This window comes from Lissotriton vulgaris, chromosome 8 (assembly GCF_964263255.1).
Source record: "Lissotriton vulgaris chromosome 8, aLisVul1.2, whole genome shotgun sequence".
NCBI classification, from domain to species: domain Eukaryota; kingdom Metazoa; phylum Chordata; class Amphibia; order Caudata; family Salamandridae; genus Lissotriton; species Lissotriton vulgaris.
In genome coordinates, this window is record NC_141696.1 from 1,164,538,726 (window position 1) to 1,164,553,133 (window position 14,408).

Consider the following 14,408-nt stretch of genomic DNA (forward strand, 5'->3'; position numbering starts at 1 on the left):
AACCTGCTGGGTACAACGAAGAAGTGCTGGGAGACCGCTGAGCCCCCAGCTGCAGAGCTGCCACATCGGTATCCAGCAGAAGAGCCTGAGGTTTGCACAAGTTCACACAGCCAGTAAAAATAAGTGTGCTGATTGTCAGGTGGTACTGCAGTCAGCTGTGATCAGAAGAGCACAAGTAGAGTGCGCTCTCAGCTGCAGGGGGATCAGCCCCACCTTCCTTCCTCAATTTCTTGAAGTTAATACATGCATAGCTACACCACCAGTTGTCTGGGATGCAATGAAGTCATATATCCGGAGCATCATACTTCAGTTCATCCTTAAACAAAACAGGCATGCACTGGAAAATGCCAAACGTCTTCGTCAGGCAATTCTTCAGCTGGAAATTTTGCATGCTCAGTTGATTACTCAGGGAGGTGTGGCTGAACAAGCTTATATTTTAAATTAATTTGAAAATAGTCCCTGCTTGTGAGTGTGCTGAGAGAAAATATAGCTGCCTGCTATTTAAAGAATAAGGCTTCACAATATGAGTATGGGGAAAGGGTGCGACGAGTCTTGGTCCCTCAAATATCTGATAAGCAGTCAAAATGTACTAGCCAAGGTATTAAAGGCAGTGATTATATAGTTTATTCTAACCCTCAGGATATTATGGAGCAATTTTCCTCTTTTTACCAGGGTTTATATAGCCACCCCAAGTGATTAATCAGCCTGGTTTGGTGGAATATATTCAGGGCTATAGATTACTCTATTTAGCAGTGTCAGGAATCTACACATTAAGGAGATTTTTCTGTGGGTGAAATCAAGGTCGCTCTTGCCCTCGGACAATGCGGCAGGAGAGGATACCATACCACTGGAGTTTTACAAGGTGTTTAAGGATTTAATAGCTCTGGAATTTTTAAGGGTGAGTCAACAACATAACTGGAACATAACTAACATGATCGTGTTTTTTGAGGAAGGCAAAGCCACCGGAGAACTTGGTTTCTTACATACACATTTCCTTGATTAATGCAGATGCAAAGGTAGTTGCTAAAATTTTAGCTACTCAACTTGCTCCCCTCCTCCCAGATTTGGTTTCACAACAGCAGCACAGGTTTACAACAGGCAGGGACACCACAAGCCATACCAAAACGGCAATCGTGGCATTTGATGTTGCAGAAACATCCAAAGCTAGAATAGGTAGGATATTATTAGATGCCAGTAAGGTTTTTGACCGTGTTATATGAGACTCTGTATGGGCTACGTTGGAAGCTTTTGGCATCGAAGTTAGATTTAGCAAATCAGTAGTCATGATGTAACACTCCTTGTGCCAAGCTAGTATATACTGGGAAGCACTCATTGCCGTTTCAGATCTATAACGGCACCCAGCAGGGGTGTCCACTATGTCTTCTTTTATTTGCTCATTATTTGGAGCCATACCTGCAATCTTTGCATATGAATGCGGGCATTCAGCCTTTGATTTTTGGTGGCTGCAAACTTAAACTCACTGCTTATGCTGAGTATACTGTTCTTTTCTCCTCAACTCCCCTGCCCTTGCTGGGTCATATCATAAATGAGGCTGGAAGGTTTGGAAAACTTTCAGTGTACAAGCTAAATGTAGCCAAATCCCAGGTGCTATTGAATTTTAACCACGAGAGGGTCCCGGTAAGCAGATATATGGACAGCAAGGGGGCTCGAGAGTAGTCATAGTGCAGCCCAAATTCATCTATTATGCATAACTGGTTACGAGACCCGGCATTTAAAACTTCGATGCAAGCGGTCTTGACGCTTGAATGAGCACTCTAAAACACTCTATTGCGCGGCAGAAGTTGTACCTATCACATTTGGCGGTTTAAACCGCGAGGCCGGGCTTTAGTGGCACCACAGTCCTGCACTATATGTCACGGATGTGGATGCGCCTGAGCAAACAACATGAATGGGGGGGGGGGGGGGGGGGGGAGGGGTTCACAACCCACTTATAACAAAGAGGAGGGATCATTTACATTATCAAGAAGGCTACACCCGATTTCGAATTCTTTGGTTAAAGCTAAGGGCTAACAACCATGGGAAATACACTTTTTGACACGTTTATATTTCCTGCAGTATAATTTTATAACTAACAAAGAATCAGGAAGAATGGGGGTGGAACATGGTAGGTGTCACATATAACTGTGTGTTTTTTTTATATAGGTAAAAGCTTGACCACCCGATCTCCCCTTATTATATTTGACGGTGTGGAAATCATAGCTCCTGTGATTAGACCAATTTGGATTTATGAAACAGGAACCTCATGAAATATATAGAGACGTACTTTGGGACACACATTGGGCGATATAATTGAGGACTAAGACTACTTATCTTTTCCCCCTGCCTTATTAAAATGTCCCTACTTTGTCTGCTTTTGTTAGTTATGTTACCTTCTCAGATATAGCGCCGGGACGCCCCTTCGCTGGGGCAGCTGTGCGCTCAAAAAATCAATTAACATAACATAACATGTATTTATGTTCTTTGTCCCCAGCACAATCAAGGAGGCGGTGTCCCCTGATTTCTGTTCCGTTGGGCATGGGTTCAAGTTCTCAACAGATGGAATCTAAGAACCAATAGACACTAGGTAGAATGTTTTTTTAAAATATGTTTTATTTATATATCTTTTAATTGTGGAAGCCCCGTGTAGAGGTTACAAAGAAGTATATTATCATATAAAACAAGGTGGGACAGTTGACCTAATACTCTAAAGATTTAGTGCAGCACAAATAGAGGATATAAGCCCTGTACTAGACATTTATTGAGACCCTGCATTGGTTGACATATCTTTTTATTTATATTTTTATATGAAATTTCAGGGAGGTCGGTTTGGGCCCCTATGTCGAGTATTCTTTTGCCGATGTACTTAAGACAGCCATCCGGTTTAGCTACAGGGAGAGATTGATTCCTCCTTCAACTCACCAACGAAAGGGTGGGTATTTGTATTTGTCCTTAGTGTGACATCAGGTGGATGAACAATGATTGAATGCTGTGGCAGAATGTGAGTGAGTTACACAAATTCATGAACAGCACCGGTTTTAAAACAAAAGATGTAATGTGGAAACCCATGGGCTTTTTTTAAAAAAAAAAACATAAAGAAACTTGATTTTATTGTTATTGTATATGGAATGTTATGTTAAATGTCAATGTAGTTGGACATCATGCTATGCAATGGATATTTGCGAATGAAAAGATCAGTTTGTAATTTCAATTTGTCTTTTCTACTATGTTATTTTTTAGATCATTCTTAGGGAGATTTGTAAAAACTATTTGTTAGCCTGAAGAAGGTTGGAAATGATCAGATACCACCAAAACGCGTCACTTCTGTGTCTAAGGAAATATTGAAACCAACACCCGATCTGAATCTAGGGGGTCCAATTAGAAAATTGGAATAAAACATCTGGTCTGGATGATCCCCTATGCACACATTTGTATGTGATGTAAAAGTATCCACAGTGCATTGTTTTCAGAGTGTCTACAGTGTATATATCAGGGTGTTGCCTTGATGTTTAGAAAATACATCTATCAATTCTCCCACATTTGTGAAATGTCATGTTTTAAAGATTTTTTATGCATTGTGTTTTGAGAATATATCTCCAACAGAGATAAGCTTTTTTTATATTTGAGCTTTTTATATAGTAAAAATAAAGATTTGTGATTTTTTACATTATGTTCTGAGTTTCTAATTGGTGCTGGCTAAGTGAATGACGATTGGAGGTAGTATGCGTGTGGTGTTCATATAATAAACAGAGCCCAAACGGATCATTGTTTATAGTAGTAGCTATTAAATTTTGAGCCATATTTACTAACTCCAGCTGTAACTACAACGGCTGTATATATTGGTATAAATCTAAGCTGTCGAGTTGATGATATCTTTAAATTGAATTACGAACTTCTGTTACTTTCAGTTCTTTGAAAATGAAGGTTCTGGAACAGACTCCCGATCAGTATTATTAGTTTTTGTAACATCACTAAAATGAATGTTCTTACAAAATGTTTGTACTTATTTCGGGCAATTCCATTGCTGGTCCCAGATTAGTGTTAAATAGTCCTTAGTAATTCTAAATAAAAATACACAACTATTGGATAGCCCTGCCTTTCCACAATTATTTCACAACCCAGCGGGCAAAGGCTGTGTAAGATTGGGGGTTAAGACCGCTGGGCAACTCTATGATCTAAACAGATTTTGTTAATTCGCAAGGCTTCAGGCCTCTCTTGATCTCATCATTTTTTTAAAAATGTTTACAGGTCAGGGATTTATTTATCAGGATGTTAATTTGCGCTCGATCTCGAAGGTTTGGACTTAACATCAGATTTTATAAGCTATCTAGGAAGCCTTTGATCAGTACAATCTATCAAGGTTTCTGCCAGTATAGTATTGATATCACGCTACTCGTGGATAAGTAGAGCAGGTTGCCCTCCTCTGAGACCCTCGCTTCTGAAATCCAGAGTGCTCTGGACATTGTTGATTGCTTGGTACACTATATTAATTTAAAAAGACAGCAATTTAAGACTATTGTTTATTGTATTTTTCACCAGAGAAAATTTCAAAATGGGGCGAGGAAAATGGCACTGATAAGACTAGATGTCCTAAGTGTGGCTGGTCAGCAGCAGATATTGTACAAGTTTGCTACGTATCCTGCTGTACACACATTTTGGATGGAGTGTCCAAATTAATTTCATCCGGCTTAGGCTTTGAAGTCCAACTATCTCCTAAGGGGAATTTGATGGGAGTTAAGTCAGAACATAATTACGGTATGAAACGCGTGCTCTCAATAATTGTTTCAGCTCAGCTCTGTAGTGCCAGGTCTCCTTCTCTTCCAAAGCTAGCCGAGTGGTGGGCTTCTATTTGACAGATATATGAGTCTGAATTGGCTTTGGCCAAAGTTAGATGGCTCTCATCCCTTTCAAAACTTGCTAGAACGTGGATGGGTGTTAACTGGGAGTCTTTAAACTAGATTGATGAGTAAACTAATGTTTATCATATATTAGTCGATATCTGGTGTAATTATGCTGCTTTTTCCTTTGTATATTAATGCATACTGTTCTGTTACTTTGTTTTCCATTCTCTAGACCAAACTCTAAATCTTGAATCGTGTGTTATGTTTGTAATTGGGTTGATCCCCTATGTTTTGAATTTGAACTTATAAGTATTGACCATATCTGACTTGATAAAATAAAAGAAAAAATTAAAAGAAAAAACAGACAAATAGTACATGGAAGCGGATAATCACTTGTTTACTGCTTAGCATCCAGAAACGAAGTGTTAACCAACTTTGTACACTAAGAATTCAGGTATCTGTTACCAGTTTCAGGTTTCTATTGCCAGTTAAAAATCAACAGTGGTTGTTTTCAGTCCACGAGTGTTTAGGCTGCCTGATGTAGACCAACTTGAGTAGAACTGGTTTCCTATGTGTTTGAGATAGGTGGGACTATTTAACAAACTGCATTCGTATTCCAAATCCAAAGTGAACAATTCATGCAAAAACATTTCTTGCATAGCTAGTGATCATGGAGAATGTGCGTTAATATGCTAAAAATTAGCTGTAAATGGCATTATGTTTAGATGAACCTTTCCCTTCCAGTGTTTATATACATTGTATGACGCAAGGGTAGATTGGGGGTTAACCATATAAGGTAGTTAAGGTGTTTGGAGAGTGAGGCCTCATGATCTGTGCAACACCCTATTTGGTTTGTACTGTACATAATATGTGAATGTCTGTGATATATGTATAAAAACAGTCTCTAGCTTTACTACGACAGTCTAGTTCAGTGCTTTAACCCAATCCGTGATCCCGTCGGCCAACATCCGACGGAAGCACTCCCTACCTGGTGCTGCTCACGACCGTTGGCCAAAGCAGCCCCGCCCACCCTTCAGAACGCCCGCACCGCGGCAGAATGTTTGCCGCAGTAAAAGAGTTAAATGGGCCTGTACTGACCAATACTGAGTACCTGCACTTCTGAATTTTCATCCCTTATGTATGGGCACTTCTTATTGGGCAAGGAGAGTACTGGTATTCATACGGGTCGCAAAGCAAGTTTAACTCAGAGGAAGATAAAGATGCTGCTGAACTGCTGCCGAGAAGCATGCACGTCTCGGGGGCAAAATTTGCTTCTTACTATGACTCGCAAGAAACCAAAGCGATGACCACATGATGTAGCAGCAGGCTGTGCCAGTACATCTCTGTAGCCAGGTTGAGGTGTAACAGGGAGGTGAACAAGTGACAGTGAGGTAGAGTGAATGGTAATCGAGGCACAGCAGAACGGACATCAGCAAAGATGAGCACTTGTAAAAACAAATGTATGGACTGATATGTAAGCTTGTGTGAGTGTCACTATGTTCCTGTGCGTGTGTCGGTGCTGTTGTTTCCGGTAACCTTAGCTGGTATATAGCTGCCAGCACAATAGGCCTTGCATCAGGACAACCTGTTCTGTCTCTGAATCCTACCCACCAGGGTTAGCTTGTAGAAGTTCAGGGCTTCTTGATCTCGCCAGTGGGGATCTGCCTTTGTCTGTGGGGAGGTCGCACTGGCTCAAAACAAATGTACCTCGGCTCTAAGAGACTATTCCTTTTAATAACAGGCTTTTTTTCCTGCTAGGGTTTAAAATGGTTAAACATTTCTAAAACATGTTACGGTTTGTACAAGCCATACATGTTTAACCCCTTTCATGCTGATGACGGCCCCCAGCCGTCATGCATCACAGTGCTCGTGTGCTGATGACGGCTGGGGGCCGTCATGAACCCGCCCACTCGTTAAAAGTGCTGCACAGGCGCAGAATCGCGCCCGCGCCCAAGGCATTAAACTTCATACGTGGGATACTCAGTAGGGCTGCTCTGCAGGCATGCATTTAAAACTGCCCATTTTGTTTAACCTACCCTCCAGCTCATTGGGATCTACTGCTTGTATTTAAAGACACAGATTGGTGTATAATTTGAGGCTGCAATGCTGATGGTTTCATAAATGTATTTACGCTTCATTTTAATGGAAAAACCGGCCCAGGTAATTCTTGGTGGTGCAAGTGCGGTATAGTAATGGGTTGGGGTAAACCATTGATTGCAAAGATCATTGTTTAATTCTAGGGACAACGCCAGTGGGATTAGCCTAATTTTTCCTATGGTTTATTATCTCTAATGTATAGGTCAGGGAGTAGAGTAAACCATGTAAAGCCAGCTTGGTCAGTGTAATGTGTTTGAAGTGTTTGGGAACTGTTGAGATAAAACATTAGAAAACCACAGATGCTAGAATGAACTCTAAGGGGCAGATTTACAAGCCCCATGCGACACTTTTACACTGCTGTTGCGTCAGTTTTCTGACACAGCGGCGTTGTAAACAAAGCACCACGTTGCAACACATTTACAACGTGACGTATTTAGGGAGATGGGTCACATTATACCTGCATCAGGTATAATGTATGCAGGGTGGGCGTTCCGACACAAGAAAGCATCATAAAAGTGACACCATGAAATCTACAAGATTTCACTGCATCACTTCTATGAAACCACTGCGTCAAAATTTTACGCCTGCTTGAAGCAGGCATAAGGAGTAACGCAGCACAATTGGAAAAGGCATTCCTGAGCATTGCTGTAGTTGCGTCGCACTTGCAACAAGAGTCAAGCAATACGTGACCTTTGCTCCAACAGATGCGTCACGCATCTGTCAATCCTTGTGCCACGGTGCGCTGCATTGTAAATGTGACGCACCCATGGTGGCGCAAGGGTTTTTTGTGTGACTCAATTGAACTGACGGATCTCTAAAAAAATGGGAGAGATACGTCAGTTCTTGTAAATGTGCCCCATGGTATATAGTTTGTCAAGTTTTCTTTCTTAAGGGCCCACAATATTCGTTACTGTGCATGGTATAGAATTACAAAAAAAAGTATGTGTCATGTACTGAGGTAATCAGTACACATGGAAAATCAGAAAGATAATATTAAAGGTACACTTTTTTACACATATGGACAAAAAGCATACTCCAGGAACGCTCAAAACCTCAATCTATTTAATTGTTTTTATTTATTTATAAACTTTTATATAGCGCAAACTTGATCCCGAAGGATATCAGATCGCTTTACAATTTGAGACAAAGGTAACAAATCATAACATTAGTCTAACATGGGGAATCTAATGGGCATTGAATCAACTAGTACAAACATAACAGCTCAATATAACCTGAGTGCACTGTGCACGACATACACAACTGCTGTTCAAATAATGAAAACGGAGGCTGCGTTTCCAGCTCTTCAGGGCTAATCTTTCCTGATGGTAAGTCGTTAGCAGAAAATTGGCGTATATATATATATATATATATATATATATATATATGTGGTGTGCGCTCTAGCCTATCGGCGCATACGGGATTACGCGATGCGCCGTAGGCTAGAGCGTCATAGGCGCGCATGCGCAAAGAGTAAGGAGAAACGGCGCGAAAGGAGAAATCGGCAGTTGGCGACCGGAGCAGTCGGCGGTTAGACGCTCGGCGCCCTTAGTTTGTACCTTGCATCTTGGAAACAGAATAAACGCATTCCTGTTCACCATAACCAGTGTCAGTGCATTTCAGTGGGAAATACCAACATTACAGTGGCGACGAGGCTGGGACCTGGACACCACCGGGCACAGACGACAGCAAGGGTATTAACCCCCACTCCCACGAGCCAGCTAAGGCACAGGACCGACAAGGAGAGCAAGGGCGTGGCAGCAGCGCAACAGCACGACCAGAGGAAAGCCACCAACCTCAGAAAGCCAGGTCAGTGGGGCCCAAGACGAAAAAAAGCCCCCAGGCAGCAACCTGGCAACCAAGGGAGATACCCCCGAGCCAGAGGAAGGGGGGAGGACTGCGCAGGCAGCGCACGCTTCGAGGGACAATACCCCAGGTAGCCCAAGGGGTCAAGGAGACACGGCAGGCAGCGCAGGAGCGCCCGGTGTACCCACCAATAGAACCCAGGAGGAAGGACCCAGAGGTGAGGCCAGAATGGCGAATCAGGCATCAGCCCTAATGGCACCAGTTCCATTCCTAACCAGGCCAGGGGAACCCCAACTCAAATGGGAAGACTGGAAGGAATACTTCCTAAATTACATCGAAGCCTTAGAAGACGAGAGTGAAGGGGAATACAAGCCGGAAAGGAAGAAGAGGCTTCTGCTCCACAACTTAGGCCCAGAGGGGGTCAGAGTGTTCAAGAACTTGGTGCCCAAAGAGAGGGGCGCGGAGGAGGCCGACGTTTTTGAAAACGCACTGGACGACCTGGATAGCCATTACCGCCCAGCAGTCTGCGTCTCGATAGACCGCTATAACTTCCAACAGAGGAAACAAGAGGCGGGAGAATCCATCGACGACTATGTAGCAGCCCTCCGCAGGTTGGCCATCACGTGTAGATATGGACAGGATGAATACATAAAAGACCAAATAGTGATGCACACCACCAGCAGAGCAGTCCCAGATAAGCTATGGGCAATGAATGAAACCACCTTGAAAGAAGTAGTGGCGATGGTCAAAAAGGCGGAAATGTCGAAGAGAGGCGCGGACGCGGCGAAAAGAGAAAGCGGGCCCAGACAGATGGTTCACAAAATAGATGAAGCGCCGCAATCCAGTAAACCCAAAAGCATGCACGGGGACCCGAAGAAGGACACAAGAGGGCCGGGGAAGCAGATGCCGCGTTCCAGCCCAGGAGCGAAATTTGCGTGCTACAGATGCGGCAGTGCAGCGCACGCTGCCCAGGACAGGCGCTGCCCCGCGTTTCGAGCCAGGTGCTCGTTTTGCGGGTTGACGGGGCACTTTGAAAAGGTCTGCCGGAAGAAAGGATCGAAATCCACGGTCAAGTGCATCGAATCGGGCACGGCCAACGTCAGTGAAGAGGACGAGCAGGAAGAGGATGACCTAGTGCTCTGCATCGAGGATCAGGTGCTGGACGTATCCGGAAAGCGCAGGGACAAACCCCGCACCCACATGCACATAGGAGGCGTCAAGGTATATGTGGCTGTAGACTCGGGATCCCCATGGACCATAATACAAAGATCGATATGGGAAGAGGATTTCGAGCCAGTTTTAGGCCCCGACCTGGAGCCGCCGGACATCAGACCCATTTCGTACACAGAAGATTCCATTCCATTGGTGGGATGCAAGGAATTGGTGTTCGAATTTAGAGGGCGGTCAGCCTCATGCACCCTGTACGTAGCAGAAAAGGGCCCATCAGTGCTAGGGTGGAAAGACGCAGGTGCCCTCGGCATTGTTCTCAACCCCGGAGGGAAAGAACAGATCCTGCTAACGGACGAATGGCCCCTGTCGAAGGAGGAGGACTGGAAAGCAGCATACCCCAAGGTATTTGAGGGCACGGTTGGAAAACTGGATAAGTTTGTGCATAAGATGGCCCTGAAGGAGGGAGCAGTTCCTGTAGTACACAAAGTACGGAACATACCGATCTCCACAAGCGAGGCAGTGCGCCTGGAACTACAGAAGCTAGAAGAGCTAGAGATCATCGAGCCAGTCGACAGTGCAGAATGGCTATCGCCCTTGGTAGTAGTGAAAAAGCCAAATGGGAAGGTCCGGCTCTGTGTGGACCTGAGGGAGCTCAACAAAAACCTCATAGTGGAGAGATTCCCGCTCCCCAGGATCGAGGAGATGCTAGCCAGGACAAAAGGCATTACTCACTTCTCCACCATAGACCTAACATCTGCATACTACCAGATAGAACTCCACCCGTCGAGCAGAAAGTACACAGCGTTCATTACACCCTTTGGATGTTACCAATTCAAAAGAATGCCCTTCGGCCTGGCATCCGCCGCAGCCGTTTTCCAGAAGTTGATGCACAGGTTGTTCAAGGACATCGCGGGGGTGCAATACTTCCAAGACGACATCCTAGTGATGGGCACGGACAAACGTGACCACGACGAGAAACTCCATAAGGTTCTGAAAGTGCTGCAAGGCAAAGGAATGACGGCGGAGTGGAGCAAGTGCAGGATCGGTTCTCGCACAGTGACCTACCTAGGACACGAGATAGGAACACGAGGAATCTCGCCAAAGGAGCAGAACGTGAAGGCGATAAAGGATGCCAAGGCCCCATCAACCAAGGAGGAAGTGCGGTCATTCCTAGGAATGGCCGAGTATTACAGCAGGTTTGTTAGACAATTTGCCACAAGAACACACAGGATGAGACTACTGACCAGGCTCAATACAAAATTCGAATGGGATGAGGAAGCCCAGGCCGAATTTGAAGCCATTAAGGACTGTATCAGCCACGCCATTCCCCTGCAGGGATTCGCCCCCACGGATAAGTCCATAGTGACAACGGACGCCAGTGACAAGGGCTTGGGGGCTGTCTTGGCGCAGGAGAGGGAAGACGGAACAAGAGAAACCATCAGTTTTGCATCCCGGGCGCTGTCCCCGACGGAACAGAGGTACAGCGTAATTGAAAAAGAGATGCTGGCGGTCACGTGGGCGCTGTGCAAATTTCGCCAGTTCATATGGGGCACGAGATTCAGGCTCCAGACGGACCACAAGCCACTCATCAAAGTGTTGACGTCATCAGGTCATGACACGGCCACTCCGAGGATAGCAAAAATGACCCTGAAATTGCTGGATTTCACATACGATGTGGAATATCTCCCAGGTACGCAAAACAAGGTGGCAGATTATCTCAGCCGGGCAGCGGCCATGGAGGAAGCTCCGGGAGAGTCTCAGGACACAGAGGAGATGGTTGCCAGCATGGAAGACCATGAGTCGTCCATCAGTGCGCAGGAGTGGCAAGCGGCATATGACCTCGACGAGGAGAAGATGGAGGTAAAGAAACATCTCACGTTGGGGTGGCCGGATAAGAAGAAGCTGACGGAGGGGGTCCGGCGCTTCTATGAGATGAGGGAAGAATTGTCCCTGAGTGACTCGGGAATCTTCTTGTACAGAGGAGAGAGAGTTGTGCCCCCAGTGACGCTGATACCCCGACTCCTGAAGGTGCTTCACGAGGGGCATCTGGGCATAGTGAAAACCAAGGCTTTGGTCAAGCAAATGTATTGGTGGCCAGGAATGGATGCCCACATCGAGAGACAGGTGCGGGAGTGTGAACAGTGCCAAGGGGCGGACAAAGTGCTACGCCCACTCCGTCCTGCATTAGGAAAATTCGACACCCCACACGGCCCATGGGAGGAAGTGGCCATAGACATCCTTGGGCCCATTCTGGACAACAGAGGAGTGAATAAGTACATATGTGTGGTAGTAGACAAGTACTCCAAGTGGCCAGAAGCAGACATACAAGAGTCGATGGACACCGACACGATCTTGAAGTTTCTGACGGGGCTGTTCCTCAGGGAAGGAATACCCAGAACCATCCTAAGTGACAACGGACCGCAGTTTGTGTCGGATAAGTGGGAGAAATACATGAAGAGGAACGGAATCGAAGTAAGACACACGGCAGTATACCATCCGGCGTGCAATGGTCAAGTCGAGAGGTTCAATAGAGTGCTAATGGGCTCCATTCAGGCAGCAATATCGCAAGGAAAGGACTGGGAAGCAGAAATGATGAACATGATATGGGCCTACAGGATAACGCCCTCAGTGGTGGGGTACAGCCCGTTTCAAGTGTTAAGAGGTAGGCATCCCTTCACAAGGGACAACGTGGCATGGAGGGAGAAGACCATCACCAGCAAGTGGTCCCCGGCCGTGGTGCAACACAACCTGGAGAAGGCCCAGAAAATCTACGCAGCACACTATAACAAACGTCGTGGCACCAAGGACACAGAGCTAGAAGAAGGGGAGTGGGTGAGGATCAAGCTCCCTACTTTACAGAGGAAGGGCGAAAGCAAATTCAGCCAGCCGCTACAAGTCAAGGAGGTGCGGGGCAGGGCGGCCCTCCTCAGTGATGGCAGAGTCTGGTCGCAGGATCGAATGGCCAGGGTAAACAAAATCCTAGTCTGGCCCAAGACTGAGGAAATCGAGAGGAGCTTGGACCACCAGGAGGCTCTTCCGCTCCCTGAGTACGGCGCAGACGACCAAGAGGAAAGCATAAGGGAGGACCATGAAGAAGCAGTGGGGAGAGCCAGGCCGATGGACGGAGAAGCAAGACAAGTGAGTGCGGAGCCGAGTACAGGCGGGAGAGAAACTGAGATGGCCCAAGGAGAGACAGCGGTGAGAGAGAACATGCCGGTAAGACACACCCGCAGCGGAAGGGCAGTTGTAGTGCCCTCTCGTTATAATGACTTTGTGATGAATGGACACTAGATTGGTGCCAGCCCCCGGGCACCCCACATAGACTTTGGACACTATGAAGGACACCACCCTGGGGAGGAAATGTTATATTTTAGTATTGTGTAAAGGGGGGAGATATGTGGTGTGCGCTCTAGCCTATCGGCGCATACGGGATTACGCGATGCGCCGTAGGCTAGAGCGTCATAGGCGCGCATGCGCAAAGAGTAAGGAGAAACGGCGCGAAAGGAGAAATCGGCAGTTGGCGACCGGAGCAGTCGGCGGTTAGACGCTCGGCGCCCTTAGTTTGTACCTTGCATCTTGGAAACAGAATAAACGCATTCCTGTTCACCATAACCAGTGTCAGTGCATTTCAGTGGGAAATACCAACATTACAATATATATATATATATATATTAGTAAGGTTTTTAAACCAATGCTAACCACTTGATGATGTTCTCACGGTCTCAACATCAGGTCTGCCTGCATCCACCGCGCATAATGCTGATTTGTTTCCGTTTGTCTGGTCACTATAGCTACCGACCGAGCAAGAGTAAAGGAGAAAAAAAACACAGGCTCCGGCAAACAAAACTTTCTTCTAACATGCTGAATCTCTAGACTTTGCACTCCATGACGCCGTAAATCAAATAAAGTGGGCAGAGTCCGCCTCTCGTCGGTGTCCACAATAAATTGGGATTGCGCCCGAATCCTGCACCTGTGCGAAGGTGGAAACTGCCTCCGTCCAAAAGGGGTGGGTTAGACCAGCGTATGACGTTCTGGGAGGTCCCAGGAACAAGAATTAAAAAAAAATCGAAATCGAAGAATCGAAACTGATCTGCACCAAGAAAGCTGGTGTTCTGCCTTTTGTCCTTCATTCCGCATTTTTAGCAGAAGTGAGTGGAGCGCTGAGGGTGTGTAGGAAAGCCAGGCGCTGCCCCTTGACTGTTCCCAGCTTTGGCCTGAAACCCCGCGAGTATCCCCGGGAGAGAGCGAGTTTAGTGTTTTCGAACACAAACACCCGGAGCGAGCGCTGCGCTCACTGTCTTGGTCGCCGCTGCTATCGAAATGTCTGCCACTCGCGCAATGACGACGCACGGCCGGGCAGCACAGCAGGGGAGATCCCCAGGGGTCAGGAATTACTCGGAGCAAGGAGCCGCCGCAGGGCACCGCGGTACAGTGCCCGGCCAGCAGGAGTCACCCGACGCCCACCAGCAACGGACGCAGCCCGCGGGGTGAGTAGAGCGC

The 14,408-nt window shown here is 46.3% G+C and overlaps 1 protein-coding gene across 1 annotated transcript in view; it reads left to right on the top strand.

Moving 5' to 3' along the window:
* Positions 1 to 13,876: 13,876 nt before the first annotated feature.
* The window catches only part of EPSTI1 (epithelial stromal interaction 1), a 187,905-nt gene continuing 187,373 nt past the window's right edge, over positions 13,877 to 14,408 (top strand). Inside the window, exon 1 of the mRNA XM_086935022.1 lies at positions 13,877 to 14,395. Within this exon, the coding sequence (XP_086791148.1) occupies positions 14,229 to 14,395 (167 nt within the window). The 5' untranslated portion in view covers positions 13,877 to 14,228. The remainder of the gene's footprint in view (positions 14,396 to 14,408) is intronic.